The sequence below is a fragment of the Cannabis sativa genome, unplaced genomic scaffold (assembly GCF_029168945.1).
Source record: "Cannabis sativa cultivar Pink pepper isolate KNU-18-1 unplaced genomic scaffold, ASM2916894v1 Contig3, whole genome shotgun sequence".
NCBI classification, from domain to species: Eukaryota; Viridiplantae; Streptophyta; class Magnoliopsida; order Rosales; family Cannabaceae; genus Cannabis; species Cannabis sativa.
In genome coordinates, this window is record NW_026870039.1 from 3,556,267 (window position 1) to 3,577,530 (window position 21,264).

A 21,264-nucleotide genomic window follows, 5' to 3' on the forward strand; every position below is an offset into this window, starting at 1 on the left:
TGGGTAAGAATAATACCTGCAATCGATGCTTCAACATAAGCTTGTGTATTGATGGGATAAAAATGGTGAAGTCCTCGCCAAGAGATTGAGCTACACAACAAAGTGCATCAACGGCATCTTTCCGAAGCTCATCATTCTTACTGTTGATAAAAAATTGTCACAGTGAACCAGTTCAAGCAAAATGAATAGATAGAGATACTGAAAGAACCAGTACTGATAGAGTCCAAATACAAAAAGTCAGACTTCAACCCACTAGCCCTTCAGCCTTTTTATTTCTATCAAAGGGATGAGGAGCTAACAAAACCTTAATTTCAGCCCAATAACAACACAATTTATTTTCCAACCAAACCACATAGAATGAAGCATAAGTAAGAGCTAATGACACATAATATTGACCCAATAGCAAAACTATTCATTTTCATAAGAAACCGCATGTAACAAGAAGTAAAACAGAAGTAAAGTTCAAATTAAAGTAAGGAGAGACATACCCATCCAAGACTAGCTTCAGATGATGCACAAGTGAAGATATATGACCAGTAACCTAGTGAAAGGGGGAGAGAAATAACAAACAAACATTACCACTGATACATCCAAAGGACAGGAATTCAAAGTAATAAAGCTATAAAGCTATTCAACTCATCAAACTATCAAATAGTAATTAATTAGCTGCTAGCCTGCTGACCTGCACGCGGGGAATCAATCTTGTCAAAGTGTTTATAGCAGCTCGTCTTATTTTTACTGAAGCCTCCATTTTAAATAATCGAATAAGTGCAGGGAGAAGCAAATGCATATGTTCATCCAGTGTTCCTGCACAATTAAGAGGTTTTTTCAGTAACTAACAAAGAAAACTTCCAGAAAATATTGTATATACTACCAGAAAAAAGGCACCCTTTGTTTGGTAGGAAATCCTCAAACTCATCCTACCAAACAAATGGTCAGTTTTCATAAGAGATGCCCATTGCCAATTTTCTTGAAATCAAATTGCAGATTTCAAACAGATAAACATATTACGTAGTCATGACCAAGGAAAAAAATATTATGTGCACTGACACTGTAATTTTATGGAAATATTTGTCTAGAAATATGAAAATGAATTATAAAACTATTAGAAAACCAATGAATTTGAATGATTACAATGATACATACAATGTAAAAACAAATAAAACTCTTATTTATACATTATAATATCATTTTGATTACATTATCATATAAATATTTATTCTCTTTCTTTTAGAGAAAATAATAAATGAATTCTTAGCCATCATTACTTTTATAATTTATAATACTTTAATATAATTAATTCAATAAAGTTAAGTTTTATTAATTACTCATAACAAATAAAAATTAAATACATTAATATTCTAGATGTGATGAGGGATCAAGCAAATGTGTGAAATATTTTGCTGATAGAAAATATTTCTATATGAAGAAATATGTGAAGAGAGACTGAAACAGAATAGAAGAAGAAAAGGATGTTACATATTTCACACATTTGTTTGATTCCTCATCAAACATCAAGAATATTAAGATATTTATTTAATTTTTATTTGTTATGAACAAATTACTAACACTTGAAACTTTATTGAAATAATTATATTAAAGAGTGATTATTATAAAAGTAATAATGACTAAGAATTCATTTTTTATGTCCTTTCGAAGAAATTGAATAAATATTTAAATTATAATGTAATCAAGAATATATTATAATAAACAACTAAGATTATTACTAATTATTATATTGGGTGACTACTCAATGATTACATTTTTATTGTAATCATGATGGTTATATTCTTGTTGACTGTAATAGCAAGTTACCAACAAGTAAAAATTCTTTTTCTAGAATTAAATTAATTATAATTAACTATTTTCTTAAAATAATCACTTTTTAATTTAAATATCTAATATGACCCTTTTAGCAATTAATATTAATAATTTAATTTTTATATTTAAGTCTTTATTATAATTTTTTTAACAGTTAAACCGTTTAATTAAAATATTTACAATAAAACTCTATTATTTTATAAAAATTAAACTTTCACCCCTTCTAAAATAAATTTTTGAATAATTAATCACTTAGTCCGAGAATAGTGTAAAATACTAAAATATGGGTATTCATGGTTTATACATCATATCTAAAACCCAATTTCATCTGCATATCTTCAAGTTACATGTTTTAGAGACAACTTGAAAATAACCAACAACTTCATATATGAAGAATATTTTATCAATAACACATATTCGAGATCAATAACCAATAGATGAACTAACTTTGTTGACGATACATAGTCAAAATCAATATTTGATGTAACAATTGAAACCTCCTCCTTATTATATTGTATGTGTTGTTATAATTATTCTTTTCTTTCCATTTTTTTTTCTTTTAAGGTCACTTGTCTTAGATAAACCTCCTCCCAAACTTTATTTGGGAGTCTCACTTATGGCAGAGGAAATCCTATGTTTTGTCATCCAGTCATAAAAACATAAATAAGACTCAAAATAATAAATAAATATAAAAGCTTTATGATTAAAATATTCATTATAATTGTGGTTATAATTATTCGATTTTATTGATTTTGTATTAAATTTCATATTTCTAGATATATAGAAATATGTGTGATATTCATAAAAGAGAAAATTAATTTCCATCAGTATCGAAAAAATCTTCGATATTTCCATAAAATTATAGTATCAATATTTCCAACAATATTTTGATATTTATTTCTTGTTGATTTAGCTAAAAATTGGAATTTCATGTTGTAAATTACAAGTTTGATATAATATCATACCTGTCTAATTTTTCAAATATTAATAAATGTTTAATATCTGTTTTTAAAAAAATAAATATATATTATCTGACTCCATTTTGAAGTCATTCCTCTCAAATTAAATTTTTTTACAGGGTCCTTACTCGAAGTCATTACACGTAATTCATAAAAACAGCATTACTTGCTTCACAATTAAAGTTGAGCATAAAATAAGGTTATCAAAAAAAAAAAAAAGTTGTGCATAAAATATACAAAATGAGAGTACTAACCACCAAAGACTTCAAGAGTGTGGAGGATGTCAAGAACATAGGTGTAATCATTATAACGTTCTGCATCACTTAAAACTTGGATACAACATGGAAGGATAATAGGAAGATATGTTCGGAACTCATCATTAAGAGCCAAGCAAAGCTGCTCTACTAAATGCAGAACCTATGAAAATAAAAAAAAATATATGCATACATGAACAGAAGTTCCAACAGATGAAAAGGCTTAAATAAAACATGATCTGCGGATGGGACTGAAAGAACTGAAAACTTACTGGATAGCCAAGGGAAGGACGGTTAGCAGCAGGAAAACTGAATGATGACCATAATTCTGAAATCAGAGAGAGCAACTCCGGCAGATATTTTCGTATGTGCTGCAAAAGAACCAAGTCTCATTCGTGATCTCCAAAAAAACTCAACTATCACTACCTGTGGAAAATAAACATCAAAATGTACCTGCCGAACAATAGACACCAGAGTTCCAAGCTTCCATGTAATCAAATCCTTTAAGGCATCATCGCATGTACGTACAGTATGAAAGAGATCAGGCAAAACCTACATGAAGGAAAAAAGGCTCATAAGAAAATTGATTGCTTCAATTGATACGAAGTTCTCCAAAAAATAATATTTGCATTAGACTGAAAAACAATGGCTTGATCCAACAAGGTTTGAGGTCCAAGTACATCCAGGGCACCTATATAGCAATTGCTATAATTTATTGGTCCTCAAATATTGTAAGGGTCAGGCAATGAATCTAGTTTAAGAGGGAAAAGAAATCACCAAAAACTTACTCCAATGTCGTAATGAACTTATTAATTAAAAAGATAATTAAGCTTGCACTTCTATTAATATATACTAAAAGAAACAAAGCAACATGAATAAAAAGAAATACAATCTAAACAATATGGAAGTGTGCTTTGTCATTGCAATGACATTCAATTGAGTCTACTGGAAGATGGAATATGCAAACTTAACGAAAAAAGTGAAAGCTCGAAATGTGAATGGCATCAACTCTCTCTTGAAGAGGAAAGGGAACTTACACATTGAAGTCTACGTTTAAATGGACCAAAAAAGGTGGAAGCAAATACTAGGCTCTTCCATAGCATAATAAATGCTAGGAAAGCAATGAATCAGAAATCTAGAATATAAAAGGCATCGGTGATTTTAGTAGATGAAGTAGTAGGATATGTTTTACATCACCTAATCAGTAAGGATTGAATTTGTCAAGGCATTCCTAAAATTCTAGCAAAATGGCTTGAAAGACCTTCTGAAGATGAAATAGAAAATGCAGTGTTGATGAATATAAACCCCTGGATGGATTCATTATAACAACAGTAACTCAATTAGAATGAGAGGTGGTGAAAGAATATTTAGTCAGGATATTCAATGACTTTTCCAAGGACATAATCATAAACAGGATACGTGATATCAAAGAAATTACGGGCATTTTGAGTTCTGATTTAGCAAGAGACTGAAAATTTTGTTGTAGTTTACTGTCTCTGCTTTGTTTTTCCTTCGGGGTGCTATGCCACACTTTGGTTTTGGTTTGCAAACCCCATTAGTCCTGTATTTTTTTTGGACCATTAATCTTGTATTTTTCAGGTTAATCAATCAAATTTTATGTCACTTTTCAATCAACCAAACGAAAAAATTCAACCTAAAATAGCATTCCAATCTGCACTAAAAATGGAAATGAAATTATGCAGCAAAGAAAATAAGATTCAAACCAGCAAATGTAATTCAAAAAAGAAAAAGATTCAAACCGTCATACAATCTATGACAGACCTTTTGTAAGTATGGCACGCAACCGAGCCCCATTGACTAATCTCGCAAAGAAGAAACGAATACATTAAGAAAACGAAAATAATAATAATGATAGTAGTAAGTAGTAATAAGTACAGCACACAAACACAAGCCATATTATAAGGTACCTTAAATATGAACATTAGAGATCCAACCACCTTTAGGTGGTAGCTAGAAAGAGAAGGATCCCTAAGTATTCGCATTAGAGAATTAATCGCAACCTGGAATCAAAATATACAATTTAACAAACAGATACAGCAAATTCAAAAATCAAATACATGTCTTACAGTGACATATTCAGAGGAAGCCATAGCATGCAAAAGATGAAAAAAAATCATCTACCAGACTGATGTACTACCGTAGAATAGTAATCTTCAGATGTAGCAAAGGATGGCCACAGGTCCACAGGCAGGTCATCTATTGCCTGAAGATGTTGGCCTGAATCACTGGCAGCACGGGCCACTTCTCCATGCAACCCTGGCAGGCTAAGTTGATTTTTTTTATGAAGATGAGGATCTAGAGCTCCCATGATTCCAAGAACCTTAAGAATCCCAAAAGTAACGTTCTCATAGTAAGTATAGATCATTAACTAACTATTTTTTTATCCCCTGCTTCTCTCCTTTTTAAAATAAAAAATATCTGAACAAATAATTAGAAATCTAGCTCTTAAGTGGTTACCTTTAAGACTTCTCGTCTAGTGGACCAGGCTAACTCACCATTCAGCAACTTCAAAAGTAAGCCTAGTAACTGTGGATACTCATTATAAGGAGTTATGACATACCTGTACACATTAAAAGAGTTTACCATGGACAGGTCTTATACTCATTCTAGAAAGTCAATAATAGGCAAAGCAATCAATACAGAACATAAGACTATCACGTACCCAGTGCTCTGTACAACTTGACCAAGAGTAGTAACAGCCACTTCACGTTTTGTGACAGCTGCTCCATCCAGTAAAGCTTCAACAATTAAAGGCATAAGTTCAGACATGTATTGTCTCATCTCGAAACCGCCCTAATCAGAAACAGCAACAAATTCAAATAAAACATTAGGGATCGTAATGGAAATTTTGCATAAACCAGAATGAAAAAGTCATGTTTATTAATTAAAAGAAATTGCAAGCTTCATATTTTGTACTAAAACGTGTAAAATGTCAAAATATGCACAAGAGGTCCCACAGAACTAAAATGAACCATTAGAGAACAAAGTGAAATTTTTCCATAAATCCGACTAAAATGCGTGCTTAATTCATTAAAAGAAAATATGAACAACATATTTTGTACTACAATGCATAAAACTAACACTACACCTAAGAAACTCAAAAAAAATCAAATAAACCATTAGAAAACATAGTGGGAATTTTGCAAATTCAAATAAATTAACACTACACTCACCACTCTTGCAAGATCGCCAACAGTCACAAGAACTCCACTAATAATGGCATTGTTGGTATTGACACCATTACCCTCAACAAGTCTTGCCACGAGTGCCTGCACAGATATTTAGCCCAAAAGATACATGGATATGAAGAAATGATATTTAAACTACAGACTAGGTAAGTATGACAACCAATGAGTAGTAAAACCTTGTGTATAGGAGCAATATAAGGACGTATTAGTCGTTCACAATTGCGTATCAAGCAACCCAGTAACTTTGCACTTTCTTCTCTACATTTGCTATCTGCACTGCTGAGGCAGCAAACGAAAAAGTCAGCATTTTGAAGCTTTTCAGCCTAGATATGGGACTAAAGTAATCCTACTGCACAATAATGATTTTTTCCTTGAAATGCACAAATAATGAATTTTACAACTGTATGTAAGAAAAAAGAAAAAAAAGAACAGCAATATTTGTGACTCTTCTGCATTACCTCTTCTCCAAGTGTGTCAACAACTGAATAAGATGACGTCGAAGTGCTGGAAGAGCATATGCAGGATTCTTTTCTGATAACCTCCCAGCCAAAGAAATCGCAAACTCCCGTACATCAAAATCCTATGCATCAGCAACATCATATCAACTTGTGCACAAGTATTTTATCTTTAAGCAATTAACAAATTGCGAATATCATGATATAGAGGGAAAAACAACCTATGTATCAAAGTTTCTAAACCATAGCACTTGTAAGTATATGAATTTACATATTCAAAACTCGCAATGTTTCAAATAATTTTCTTGTTTTCAAAGACTACAAACTCCCACCTTGATGTGCAAACTAAGGCATTGCCTAATTAAAACTTCAGCCCCCATTCATATCAAACTGATTACTATTATTTAAAAAAACAAGAGAGAGAGGTCATATGTCTTAGACAGTCAGCTGAAGTTTATGTACAAACTGCCTCTTTATAGCCTAAAAAGGAGCTGCACTCTTCATCCAACCTCAAAGTACCCGTGTTTCAACTGGTTGAAACCCAAATTAAAAACCTTTACATCACGCCTTAAATAGGTTACTATTCCAAGGAGCATTCAAGCCTTATTGAAACCCGAATAGAAAAAGGTGGTTGATGATTAGATGAGTGCATTAGATAAAAACCAAGCCTAGAAAGTTGTCTACAGCCAAAACAAATCAACATGCAGTAGGAAGGTGCCATCATACCAGCACTAATACACTAAATCCCGACATAAATCCACAGTTAAGTGAGTTGGGTGAGAGTACTACTAGGACGGAAGACAGATTAGGAAGTCCTTGTGTTGCACCTCTAAAAATATTTTTTGACAGTGACTTTGTGTCTTTGTTAAAACAAAAATCAGCATGTGGTAGAAATCAAATGGAATTTTACTATTGATAAGTCATCTGAACCTAGCGCTTGGTCCTCATCACATACAAACACTGTCTGTTTAATTTCCTCCTCAAAAGGTCACTCGAGGTGTGCTACTAAGTAATATGGTATTTTCTCCCATTCAATGCCTTCAATATCAACCACTGCTCTTCCAGCAAATTTACATACCTTAGAATAGAAGGATGTGATCTCCCTCACTATACCTTCCACTCTATCTAGCATTGACCCATCATCTCTCTCGATTCTAGATATGAAATTCTTAGCTTTCCTAGCCCTTAGCATGCGATGAAAGAGCTTTTAGTTTGCATCCCCTTCTTTGGCTTAATCCGCCTTTACTCAAGGAGTACACTTGTACTCCAAATAAGGGAAAGGTCTCTTTTTTAAATCCATCGAAAAAGAGATTCGATTAAAGGGATTTAGTATGATACTTATGAAATTGATAATATCGATGATATTGATATTCAAATACTTCTTCTTAGAACATATTGATTTGACTCCATAAGTGGGACCGCCACCCCATAACATGTTACTGCCGAAAGGAGAACCTTGTATTTCTTCAAGGGAATCTCCTAATTGTTCTCGAGCAATTAGAAATAGATTCTTTAACCAATAAGAATTCAGTTCAAATGTAAGATATCTATCCAAAAAATTTCAAAACTCAATCATTTATGATGAAATTTTTTTTTTTTTTTTTTGAAAAAAGAGAAAGGATCCTCTTGTCTTAGACAGGACCCTCCCCAATATGAATTGAAAAGCCTCACTTGTGGCAGAGGAAAACCATAGTTACAATTTCAAACAAAACAATAAGGCCTCAGCCCTATGTTACTCTCCAAAACTGACCCAAAAAACAAATAGCCAAAACAAACCAATTCAAAGCTTCTTATAGATTTGACCCTTTCAAATGGTCTATAATTCACTATAGGCTCGAGAAACAAAAATATGTGTACAAACGAGATATCCAGCAACAAGGAGGAAAAGGATTGAGAGGAACTCTCGAACTGAAACATTTGAGGATCTCATATGTGTGGATATCAATAATCTCATTATTTTGATGAATTGTTCATTTGGACAAAAGAAAGATTATGCAAACACTTAATTGAAATCTCACTCATCATATTCCATAGTAGAAGAATGAATTTTTTTCTTTTGAAGAATTTGTCATAATATATTTGATCCATATGGATACAAAATTTAGGGTGTTACTTAGAATCGCAATACGTCTAGAAAAACAAACAAAAGCATCAAATTTAGATATTTGAATTCTAACAAAGTGAGAAACCATAGCATACATGTTTTGAATATATTCCATTTTGAGAGAGTTGAAAAAGCACAATCACATTGAAGGGCATTCTTTAGACAAAGACCTTGTTTTCGATTATAACCAAATCCCTATTTCCTCATCAAAGGAAATATGTTGCCACTCTTTTATTATGCTACTTCTTCCTTCCATTCATTGTAACCTACTTCTTTCTTCTATTCATTGTAACCTGGCCATCCTACTTGGGCATTCTTCCACCGATTTTCAAATTCCTTCTTAAAGGAACTATGTTCTAATCATACATTATTGAAGCAAAAAGAACTAGGTTCCCAAAAGGGTGAATTTGTATCAAGAACGATCTAATACAATCCTTACATGAACATCCTACCTAACAAATGAATATAGCTTATACATTTGTTAGTGAAAAAGAAATCTATCCAAACTGCATCATATGGTTTGTTATCTAAAATTTGACCACATGTACCGCCTGTTATTCACATCGAAATAAATAAGTATCAGCTCCCTTGTCCGTTCATCAAAATTTTAAATACTTTACGTAACAAAGCTACTACTCATTTTCCCTTGCACCCTCTGAATCACATTAAAATCTCCCCCAAACACCATTTATCTCTGCAAATGACTCTTAATCCTGCTATCTTATCCCAAAACGAAGACCTCTCACCACATTTACTTGGTCTGTAAACCCCTAAAAACCACCAAGGATTCTTACCACCAGCTTCAATCAAAACAAATATTGGAAACTCCGCCACTAAAGAATCCAACACTTTTATGTTCCTCGTACCCCACACTGTTAGAGTTCCACTTGATCGCCCTACAGGAGTAGGTAGTAGAGTCCAAGCCTTGTACCCAAACCTCCAAATGCTTCCTACAAACCTCTTATCCACGCTTCACCTTCTTTTTTTTTTTTTTTTTTTTTTGAAAAAAGAGAAAGAGACCACTTGTCTTAGACTGGCCTCCCCCCGATATATATTGCAAGCCTCACTTAAGGCGGAGGAAAACCATGGTAAACAAACAAGAAGCAAAAATAAATACGAAAAAAACTGTAGAAAAAATTGTGACAGCAGTCACAAAAACCCAAGATTATTATAACAGCACACCAATCCCTGCATCCACGCTCCACCTTCTAACCTCTTGGACACAGTAAAATGAGGGTTGATCTTGCAAATAGTTGCCTTCATAGCTCTCCTTTTTCTACTACCCCACTACTCGTCACATTCTAAGTCATTATCTTCGTTTAGAATTACTTCTTTCATTTGTTTTCATAGTTCACATTGAAGGTAAAATTTCTCAATTCTTTACTCCTTGGTTTTTGTAGTACCACCAACATCCCCATATTGCTCAAAGATTGAACTCCAATCTTGTACTTGATGCTGAGAAGACTCCCCTTCCTAATGAGATCTAATTTCCTTAATTGAACCTTCCTTTCTAGTTCAACACAATGATTTGTCCTTTGAATAAATTATAGTTCAACACAATGATCTATCCTTTGAATAAATTATGTCCCCCCTGCCATTCTCACATCTCCATTTTTATTTCACAAACTCCTCACATTAGTGCACTCATCTGAGATATCATCGCGAAAGCCATTTTCCTAAAGTTCAATGATGCATTCTATCTCCTCCAAGGGACAATCCATCATACTGTCTAGTCTCATATTGACCCCTTCCGAAGCTTTCTTCTTCCTTCTACATACAAGCAGCTTCTCTTGCTCCTTTTCTTCCTGAATAGAGCTTGCGACTTCCTTGATAAGGAATGAACACTTTTTTCTTTTCACCCGATTAAATCTAACCAAGAAAGTATTATTGCTTTCGTGAAATCCGCTCTCTCCTTTAGGGATTTTTTTTAAAAAAATCACCATTAATAAATGCCTTGAATAATTCCTTGTCGCTTTCAAGGCCCATTCAAAATGGGTCAAATAAAAACTAATTTTCATTTTTGTCGATGTAGATTGCTGCCATGTGGAATCCTTTGAATATTCCATGGGTCTCCACATGTAAACCCTAGGCTCCACAAAATAAAACGTCTGAGGGTATTTAAAAATATAGTCATAAATTCTTTTAAATACCCTATTGATGCGAATTGTATTAACCCCACAAGTCAAGTTCTTGGATGCTCCGATTTTCCTAGAAGTTGTCATATTCCAAATATTCAGAAGAAGTCCTACACCAATCTAGGAGACAGGAGCCACTACAATCTATCTTTATGTCTTTCTTATGGTTGCCCTAGTTCCATTGGACATAAGATACTATTCTGTTCACACCTGGGATATCCATCTTGTCTACTTTGATCAAGCTTTCCTTTTCTTCCTCGTTACACCACATTACTATCCTATCGTCAAACAATCAGCTAATCTCCAATCTTCTTCTCAATTCTCTCGACAAGTTTTAAAGATTGCACTCCATGGAATATTAATGTTATCCTTCATCACTATTAGTGCCATTCTCCAAAGTTTAGAGTGTATTTCAAAAATTTAGATTGCTTCATTCTGCCTTCCAGATGTTGGTTCTTGCCTTTGAATCTTGAGTGGTAAAAACTCACATCTTCCTATCTTAAAGTGGTTCTTCAAGCCTTGTTGGCAAGTGTTATTTTCTACCCTCTGTTTCTTCTTATCTGGTTTGTTACCTTGTGTCCATCCAATTTTTCTTCTTTTGGCTTTACCATCTTTTTTTTTCTAAAAAAAAAAAAAAAGAGAGAGAAAAAGACCACTTGACTTAGACTGGCCTCCCCCGATATATAATAAAAACCTCACTTATGGCGAAGATACCTTGGTAAAACAGAAAAGAATAATCAAAGAAAATAAACTCAGCCAGCAACACATTAGCCCACAATTAGTGACTACTACCTCCCTTTCTAGCCAGCTATTCTTCTTGAGCCAGCTTTTTTCCTTGAACCTATCCCATCTTTTTTCGTTCTTCGTAATGATGTTTTTCAGAAGTGAAACTTTGAGAAAAACTCCCTTTATATTGTGGAAGCTTTTCGAAAACAAAGTTGATAGAATTACTCAAGAATGATTTCCTAAAACTTTGCTTGTGTTTCACCCTTATCTTATGTAAGTCTCCCATTGCTTCAAGTAATCGGACAATTGCATCAATAGTTACGATAATCTCATAACTAGTCAATCTTGTCCTTTCACAAACTTTGATCGAGTCATTGTCTTCTGTTAAGGAAGCATGGCCTTGAGAGGAATCAAAAACAAAAAAAAAATCCTTGTCCAAAACCAGTGCAGTCACGGTGTCAATGAGACCTTCCATGACTGGGAGGGCCATGGAAGCCCCTAGCATGCATAGTTTGGATCTATCAAAAAGAGAAGAGATGAGAGAGTATTTTAGAGGAGATTTCATTTTAAGAAGAAAAAAACACTCAGAGCATTGCATTCATTTATCCTCTTTGTAAATTAATCAAAGCAAATTACTCAATACTGAGAAAGTATGAACAATATCAACTCTCTGTAACAAGACCTAACGACTCAAAAAGGATAAATGTAGAGAAATAGAGAGCTTCAAAACTACATGATGCGAGTGCAAATGATAAAAGGTTGACTAGGAAAATGCTTAACTCTATACTTGGCTTAAGAATAAGTTCTTCTCTATCAGTGTTCAAGCTAGCAAAAATGGGCCAATACATAAAAGTAGAGCATCTAGTTCGAATACAAGCTTATCTTTCTCACATACATGAGTATGACATTGGAAGTTTGGTGAGTCAATATATGCACCAACCATTGGAGGCAACATAAGGAATTAGTGTTTAAAAGAAAAAATTTGGGAATAAACTCTCCTTTAAGAAGAATGAAGATCTACGTATATAAGCATTCACTGATGCAAACTGGCTTGGCTCAATCGAAGATGAAGATCAACTACTGGCTACTGTACAAAGGTTTGGGGTAATCTGGTAACTTGGAGAAGAAATAGGTTGCGGTAGCTAGAAAGAAGAAATGGAAAGGCAAAGCTTAGATTTCTAGCTTAAGGGGCATGTGTGAGCTTATTTGGATCAAGGGATATACTACAATAATTATCAATTATTATCATAGCTCAAAAACCGGTTCATCATGATAAAACGCACGCAAAAGTAGATCATCATTCCATAAGGAAAAAATATGAATTAGAGAAGTTCTTTTGTCATGTACCAAGCAAACAGAAAATTGCAAATCTTCTCACTACATGAAGGATTTTCGGAAGGATAAAAGGAATAGGAGGAAGAAGGGTGAGGGGAGAGCAAAAATCAATTGTTAGGTTACAGAGGGAAGCTTATAAGAAAGGAGCACTATAGGGATGATGAGGTCTCCCTCCTAATCCTCAAATATAAATCCCTCCAAATATGGGAGAGCAAAAATATAAGGGAAAATCACATAAATGCCCTTTAAATAATTTAAATATATAGTTTATAATAGATGGTTTAGTACTTTTATATTTATAACTTTCATCCATCCTTCCCACTCTTCTCTCAATACCAACAACATAAGGAAAAGACATCATCATCTCCATCCATCCAAGTCTCCACTCTTCCTACCAAATATAACCTAAAGGCTTGTCCAATAACTGTTTAGAAGAAATGATTTGCAAGCTAGGCATGTAGAACTTTAATGCACCAGTTTGAGTGGAGGTGTTAGAATACAAGTATTTCATTAATATATAAATACTCATAAATATCCTATTACTTACTATTTAAATTTGAATTTCCTTATTCTAAAAGGGTTAGATAGGTTCCTTATTTCTAGAGTTAGTTACTATTTTCTCTCTACTGAACTGAGTTGTAAATTTGCCTATAAATAAGCATGTATACTGCAGTCAATAAATCAGTAGAGATCAAATATTCTAGTCTCCTTTTCCACAATGTATATTTCAAAGTGAACACAAATCAAAACTAATTTGAAACAAACCTCGTCATTCAAAGCAGCAAAAACTGCACTTAGGCTATCAGCTTGTGCCAAAAAATCATCAAAACTTCTATTCCCATGCAAAGCAGAAAAGATTGAATGACGAACAGTAACATCAGCATCTGCAACAGCTGCAATCAGAAGCTTCTCCACGATCTGTAGAAATATAAATATTAGTTAAGTATAATGAGGATTAAGAACAAAGAAACATTGAATAACGAAACCTAGAAGAAGTCTAACACTTCAATAAACCTGTCTGGATAAAAAAAAAAGATCAAAATGATAAGCAAACGTACATAAAAAGGTGAATCGTCTTACATTATAAGAAAAATAAGCAGTATATAACATGGGGTAGGGTGGGGTGGGTAGGTAGGTGGGGTGGGCGGCGAAGATGAGTTGACAATCCACAAATTTTCTTTTGCTTCTTTTTTTTTTTTATGTTTTGATAAGAAAAAAGGCTAATATCATTACAAAGACGAGAATATGTCTTTAAAACACAAATATAAATGCAAACAAATGAAACATGTTGATGCAAACCAACCTCTTCAACCACACGTCGACGCTTTCCGCCAGTTCGATTTGATCTGCTAGTACCAAATTGTGTACAGGCTATGCCAGAGAAGGAATTTGCAACTAATCTACAACAGCACAATGCAGCATCCTTTCTTATTGCACCATCCTCATCATCTAAATATACAACAACTGATTCTCTTGCAAACTCGAGAAGGTCATGACCCTGAACCAAATATTAGTTTCTGAATAAGATTTCCAATGAAAATGTCAATATAGGATAACATAAGTTAAATATTACACATAGAGAAACCTTAAAATTGAAACAAGCCAAAGTCTGCAGAGCAAGTTGCACAAGGCCTGAACTGCTAGGGTCAAAAACTTGCTGAGGAATATTCATCAAATTTCCTCGACCTGTGCCTACAACTGACCTCCCTTGAGAATAATGAGACTTTGAAAGAACCATAGAAATGCAATCAAGTAACCGATCCTGAATGGTAGGCAACAGCGATGGAATACTGGCATAACAAATAATGTTAGAGAAAGGTTGCCAAGAACATAACGGTCAAATGAGATAAAAGAAAGTCTAGACAACAATGGTTACCTAATAGCTATTTGATCAAGGGCCTCAACAAGGGTTGAAGAGAGACCAGCAGAGAACATAATATCCAAAAGTCCGCGAACATGAGGTTCCATTGCAGGGCCCATTGCTTTTGCAATGTTTCCAACACAAGCTAAAGCCTCAAGTAAAGGTTTACCCCTTCGTGGTGCAATCTACATCAATAAAAGGAAGCATTAAGAATAAATTTGCTGATTCCAAAATTGATAGTCATTTGAATAGAATCCACAAGGTAGCTAGAAAGTGCAACTAAATTAGTGATGGAGAACAATGCTTGACAAGACAATGTGGCATACTGCTTCGCGTAGTGGAGCCATAATCAAAGGCAAATAGTTCACAAGTTCCCCATCCAAAGCTTCAGCCATCTCTCCAAGGGCAATAAACCCACTAGCACGTTCAGCAGGTATTCGAAGAACTGCCAGAATATGATTCATGCATATCTGCAAGAAGTAGAAAAAAATAAACATACCATGGACTTTCACTCCCAAAATTACATGACAATGTCAGATTATTTGGAAAAACAAAAAACACCACAGAAGTACCGTTAAGTAGTTTGTAACAAATCTATCCCGTAGAAAATGAGCAATTCGAGGTAACAATGAAGTTATGCTCCGTCGAACAAGACGATCTCGATGTTCTAGGTATCTAAGAACAATTTCCGCAACTTCTCTGTATCTTGACATCATGAACTCCCCTGTATTCCTGTCAATATATATAATATAAAAAGTGCAAATTTTATGAACTACATCCAAACACATGATAAAATTGATTAATTATAGGAACAAAACAAATTTCTGAACTCAATTACTCTATTAACCAAACAATCCAAAACATAGTTTAACCACAAATACTCTTTGAAAAATTATATTATTGCTCCCATTCAATGATGCCAAAAATACTCCAAGATTGCTGAATATTGCTCCCTTATTACTGAAGTGATTAATGTTTATTCTTGTAAAGAAGAAAAAAAATCAGGATCATTATATATGAGTAGCTCCTGTTCTATTCACTAAAAAGTTAATAAGAAGAGAAACCTAATGAGCACAAGCATCATTTGAAAAGCCATCTCAAATTGTTTTAGGAAAATACATGAACCAACATAAAAGTACCACAACAATGTAGATACTCGACTCCCACACCATTGGTACACTTAAGTTTTTCTGTTTTTTTTTTCTTTTGGAAACAAAACCTCAACTTGTATATACCTCACTTTAGTATTAACTTCATGCTACTTGAAAATCTTATTGATCGTTTCAATGCCTAATGTTGTTATCCACCCAAACTTTAATATACATCAAGTGAAAATAATAATAAAACCATTTTCAGAAGTGTTTATAATCCACTACCCGCATTGCCTTTTTTTAATTGCAAAACTAACATACTCAGACAGGACAATTGTTCTAACACTAAACAAGAATACTATTTCCAAACATTGTTTGGTAAACACCAGACATTCAATGTAATCTAGCAACCTTAAAAGCTCTCCAACTGCAAGCAAAGAACCATGTATGCTGTGAACAGGAGCATTTCTACCCAATCCATCTTGTGTAGCCTCAAACATACGATAATACCTGTGAATAAAATTTGGTGTCAACAAACAGGTATAACAAATTTGGGCCCATAAACAATAAAATTACTTAAAACAAAACCCCAAAATAAACAATAAGAACATAAGCTTTATATTAACATTCATTTGTGTGGGCCAAATCAGCCCCATATGCATTCATGCAGTAGAAGATATGAGTATGGACAAACCATTGTACACGCCATCGTGTCTCACGCTTCTCAATGACACGAAGACAAGCACGCAGTGCCTCAACAGCTCGCTCCCGAACATCCAATCTTGGATCTCTTAAGGCAACCCATATCACATCGACAAATTCAGGAACATGAACATTGAAGACAGTTGACGCATTTTCTGCCATTTCCTGAATAAAAAATAACGTTGATGAGAATTACCTAAGTGATACAATTAACAATTTCATCTTTCTTCTTATTACAAAGGGGTGGAGGCAGGGCAATACCCTTGACCTTCTCTTTAAGAGGAGAGGTTTGGAACAAATTAAACTAAGCCTATACCACATAAAATTAATATGCAATAAAACAAATAAGTTGTACACTATAGTATTCTAACACGTAAATTGAGAAATAGTTCATAAAAAAAAACACGTAAATTGAGAAAGTGATTTCTTTTTTCGAAAAAGAAACTCCGTTGTGTTTTAATATAAAAAAGATTAAAAAGAAAGGAGATCAAAAGATCTCAGAATAGCCAAAACCAGATATGTACAAGTAAAACAGCATAAATTTAATAGTTAAAACATTAAGTGCCAAAAGCTACCCCAATCTCTGTTGAGATCAAGAAAAGATAAACCTGCAAAGCCTTTAACTTTATAAACCCATTTTGCAACCCGCTACTTAACCTTAATTGAGAAAAAGTATTTCATTTTAAACAAAAAAAGAACTTACAAAATTAAATCACCTTTAATGCAGGCTAAAGGTCTCATAAATAAAATTTCAGTAGCTTTTCCCCATAAGAAATAAGAATTGTATTAGATGGGCCAAGAAATACAAAAGGTTAACAAAAGACGATTAGATATCATCTTTGAGAAAGAGAAGAAGAAGAAGAAGTAGGAAAAGGAATTATGATATGGGATCATCTTAGATTACAACAAAAAATTACTCTTTATTGAAACAAAAATCCATGTAATCAACATTAAACAAATAAAAAAGTAAATAAAAAAAGTGAGGCTTACTTTTAATATTAAGACAGCAGCAAAACGACGATACTCTACCCTATCTCCACGTAGCCACTCAAGTGCGGTTTTTACCTAAAAAAAAAAGGCTCGTCAGATGCTCACTTCTTTAAAAGCACACAGCTAGATCAAAGGAGAACTGTGAAATGAAAAAACAAACCTGATATTCCACCTCATCTGCAGTCATTGCTCCACCAGCCCTTGCTAGATGACCCAAAACCCGGCTGGCTAGTTCCAGATTATCAGGATCACGCTTTACTTCAAACACAGTTCGCATGTAATTAGAAAATTTAGAGACCTTGGAAGCATTCTCTCCAAGAGCAACATCTATCAGTTCATCTATAGCTCTTAAAGCTCCCAAATTTTCTGCCACGTCATTACTTTCCAAAAGAACAGAAATCCTATCATACAACTGATCCATGAAACGTGAAAAGGCTTCTCCACTAAGATCACGAGCTTCTTCCTCCAAATGTTTCTTAAAAGCTAAAGAAGCTCCATCCTGAAAACGGAGTTTTAATTTAAGAAAATGACACAAATATTAAAAGTTACAAAATAATGAACAAGCAAATAGCACACTAAGCAGATATTAGGACCACACCAATGAATGTATATCCAAAGATGTCAAATCATTCATATGCCAGATTACTCGTGGAAGCAGATACCAAGAAGGCTCATTTGGTATAGTTTTTGTTTTAATTTTTAAGTTTTGTAATCACTGTTGGCATATTTAGTTTAATTGAATTTTTTAAATCATAAAAAGTAATTTTATAAAATTTCATTAAAATTCAAAATAACAATATTCATTTAATAAGAACTTTTTAAAAAGCGTGCAAAGACTTACTGCCTTGAAAAAGATGAAGATTAGGAAAAGAAAACACATTTAAAATTCATCCAAAAACCAGCTTTTCAATTTCATAAAGATAAAATGTGTCAAAAACTACACATCCACATGGTAGAACATAAAGATAAAATATGTCAAAAACCAGCTTTTCAATTTCATAAAGATAAAATGTGTCAAAAACTACACATCCACATGGTAGAACATACGAAAATGGCTGCAGCAATTATAAAGCCAAACCTATTCACAAACAGTTACATAACAACAAATACATGACCAGGATGCTGTTCTCAAATCCAACAACTGAATTCAAATTCAAAATAAGAAATAAATATTTGATTAAAATTTGTTCTTTTTTTAATGGCAAAATATCTTATAACAATTCTAGAAATAATATTTTAATTTAAATCTTACAGATAATTTACAATTGATTTACTGCACATAATTTATGTAGAAGTGAGAAAGCATAGTTCTCAATAATAACACTCTTCTTCCCCATTAGGGTGATCTCAAATCCTTATCTGCGTGTATAAGCTCATTTTTCACATGCCTTTCAATACTCAAAACTTCACTAGTTTCTGCACTACATTGGCACGCCTAAATAAATACTGACAGTACCTTTTTCTCATAATTAAGCCGAACAGGTGAAAACTGAAGAAAAACTAAGCTTGAATTGACTACAATGTGACTTTTTTCCTCCAGAAATCAACATTTCATTAAGCAGAATAATTCCGAACAAAAGAAATTAAGCATTAATTGACCAAAACATGACTAATTATTCCTCCAGAAGTCAGCATTTCATTAAACATAACCACAAAGCAGAAAGAACTATTAATTCATCAACAGCGCAATTACCTTGGGGTTGCCGCGGGTGCAGAGGTCAGCAAGAATTCGACTAAGCGCATCAGAGCTGGTTCCAGTAGGTCCTCCAGCGGAGGCGGAGGCACCATAACGGAGGGATTGAGCCGAGGATGCCATGTGGCTTCCTCAAAACCCTAAACCCCCAATCTCTCGCTCGGCTCTGTCTAGGAGAGAGAGAGGCTGTGTCGATGATAAATAAAAAAGAAAAAATAAATATATATTTCAGATCTCTACTGCAATGGCGTCGCAGTAGTTATGGTAAACCCTAGAAGTGGAGGGAGGTAGGGTGGTGAAGGATGTGGATGATGGTGCGTCAGAATTACGCTGGGTAATGTTTTTGTCTACTGTCTAGTAATCATATTGTAGTGATGATATGATACCCACCAACATTGACACCAACGGTACGGTACTCATGGCACATGTGCTTTTCTGTCTCTCTCTCTCTCTTCTTTTTGACTCGTTTCCTTTTCTTAAGTAAACGCTCCGATGCGCTGCGTCACAAAGTATTGAATGCCTATAGAGCATTAACAAGGGTGATTGACTGATTGGGAATTTGGGAATTAGGAGATGTTATATTGTCGTTTCTTACCTGTTTTCGTCGTTAAGGCCTGTTATAATTTACAAATATTTGCAGCATAACAAATTGTAACATGTAGAAACTTGATCATTTTTAGCAGCAACTACTAAAATTACTAAAATATACATGATTATGTTAGCATTTATTATTGTGGAGAGTGACTTTCAGCTAGTAGTCAATTCTATCACTAGGGTGGACCCTAGTTGTAATAGAGTCATGTCCTCTTTTGTTAGTTGTTTATTTCGTAATGTTCCTAGAATCTAAAATTTTATGACCCATAATATAATTAAGTGGGTGCTTATTTACAACCGGTTTAGTCAACTTTCTACCTCCGACATTCTTAAGAATATATTATGTAATGACCGAGAGGTCTAAATTTTCTATCCAATGAATATTTTCCTTTCAAAAAACATGTTAGCATTTAAGGTAGTAAAGGTAGTAAGTAGGATAAGTTGGATGTCACCTCCTAATGGTGTCACATCATAATAACTAATGGTTCAAACTTAAAAGAGATATAAGTATAATTCTATAGTGACTTTCAATAGTTTTGCCGTTAAAAACAAAATTACTCTCCTTTCCAAACAAACAAAAACTTTTGATAAATATACAGTAAATAACCATATAATTTTTACTCCCCGTGACTTGGAGTCATGCTCATCTGGTCGTGTTGTTTAATTGTGAACTTTTAAATCTTTGAACAAAAGTTTTGCCAAAGTTGAGGAAGCAAATATTGCTAGAGCTAAAGCTTTTTCTTTGAATGGCAATTGGAAGAAGTATCGTCGTGGAAAGAGCAAGAAAAGGGACGAAGAAGAAGGCCAACAAGCTCTCTAAGAAGAACAAAGCTGCAAAGAACTTCAAAAAGAAGGCATTAAAAGGAACTTGCTTTCATTATGGAGTGGGTGGTCATTGGAAAAGAAATTGTCCTAAGTATTTGGTCGAACTGAAAGACAAAAAGAAAGGTAAATTTGATTTACTAGTTTTAGAATCTTGTTTAGTGAAAGATGGTTGTTCATCTTGAATAATAGATTCTGAAGCCACTGATTGTGTTTGTTTTTCATTGCAATCTCTTAGTAATCCAAGGGAGTTAGCTCATGGAGAAGTACTCATGGGAGTCGGAAGTGAGCATGAAGTCTGAGTGCAAACTGTTATACAACCACTGTAACGTCCCCACTTCAAGCCTCCATTGAGCCCTTACACCCACAGAATGATGGCTCTTATACACGAGTACGTCACTCTAGTTGCTTCTTGGAATGACGACTGACCCTACAAACCAACACGATTGTTTCCAGCGTGCTTTGTCTTCACTTGCACACTTCTTGGGAAAACTTCCCAAGAGGTCACCCATC

The 21,264-nt window shown here is 33.9% G+C and overlaps 1 protein-coding gene across 2 annotated transcripts in view; it reads right to left on the bottom strand.

Moving 5' to 3' along the window:
- LOC115722899 (serine/threonine-protein kinase TOR) overlaps window positions 1–19,852 on the bottom strand; it is a 42,435-nt gene extending 22,583 nt beyond the window's left edge. Inside the window, exons 1-25 of one of the 2 annotated variants that reach the window (XM_030652618.2) lie at window positions 19,336–19,852; window positions 17,803–18,141; window positions 17,643–17,717; window positions 16,645–16,817; window positions 16,362–16,460; window positions 15,432–15,591; window positions 15,186–15,329; window positions 14,875–15,044; window positions 14,584–14,788; window positions 14,302–14,496; window positions 13,764–13,916; window positions 6,702–6,823; window positions 6,420–6,519; window positions 6,229–6,324; window positions 5,718–5,848; window positions 5,513–5,615; window positions 5,193–5,375; window positions 4,963–5,055; window positions 4,817–4,852; window positions 3,488–3,586; window positions 3,307–3,405; window positions 3,035–3,197; window positions 683–807; window positions 489–541; window positions 17–140 (exon numbers count right to left, since the gene is read on the bottom strand). In XM_030652618.2, the coding sequence (XP_030508478.2) occupies window positions 17–140; window positions 489–541; window positions 683–807; window positions 3,035–3,197; window positions 3,307–3,405; window positions 3,488–3,586; window positions 4,817–4,852; window positions 4,963–5,055; window positions 5,193–5,375; window positions 5,513–5,615; window positions 5,718–5,848; window positions 6,229–6,324; window positions 6,420–6,519; window positions 6,702–6,823; window positions 13,764–13,916; window positions 14,302–14,496; window positions 14,584–14,788; window positions 14,875–15,044; window positions 15,186–15,329; window positions 15,432–15,591; window positions 16,362–16,460; window positions 16,645–16,817; window positions 17,643–17,717; window positions 17,803–18,141; window positions 19,336–19,458 (3,363 nt within the window). In that variant the 5' untranslated portion in view covers window positions 19,459–19,852. Of the gene's footprint in view, window positions 1–16; window positions 141–488; window positions 542–682; window positions 808–3,034; window positions 3,198–3,306; window positions 3,406–3,487; window positions 3,587–4,816; window positions 4,853–4,962; window positions 5,056–5,192; window positions 5,376–5,512; window positions 5,616–5,717; window positions 5,849–6,228; window positions 6,325–6,419; window positions 6,523–6,701; window positions 6,824–13,763; window positions 13,917–14,301; window positions 14,497–14,583; window positions 14,789–14,874; window positions 15,045–15,185; window positions 15,330–15,431; window positions 15,592–16,361; window positions 16,461–16,644; window positions 16,818–17,642; window positions 17,718–17,802; window positions 18,142–19,335 lie in introns of both variants that reach the window. The other variant, XM_061107938.1, reaches the window with a different exon arrangement.
- Between the last annotated feature and the right edge of the window lie 1,412 nt (window positions 19,853–21,264).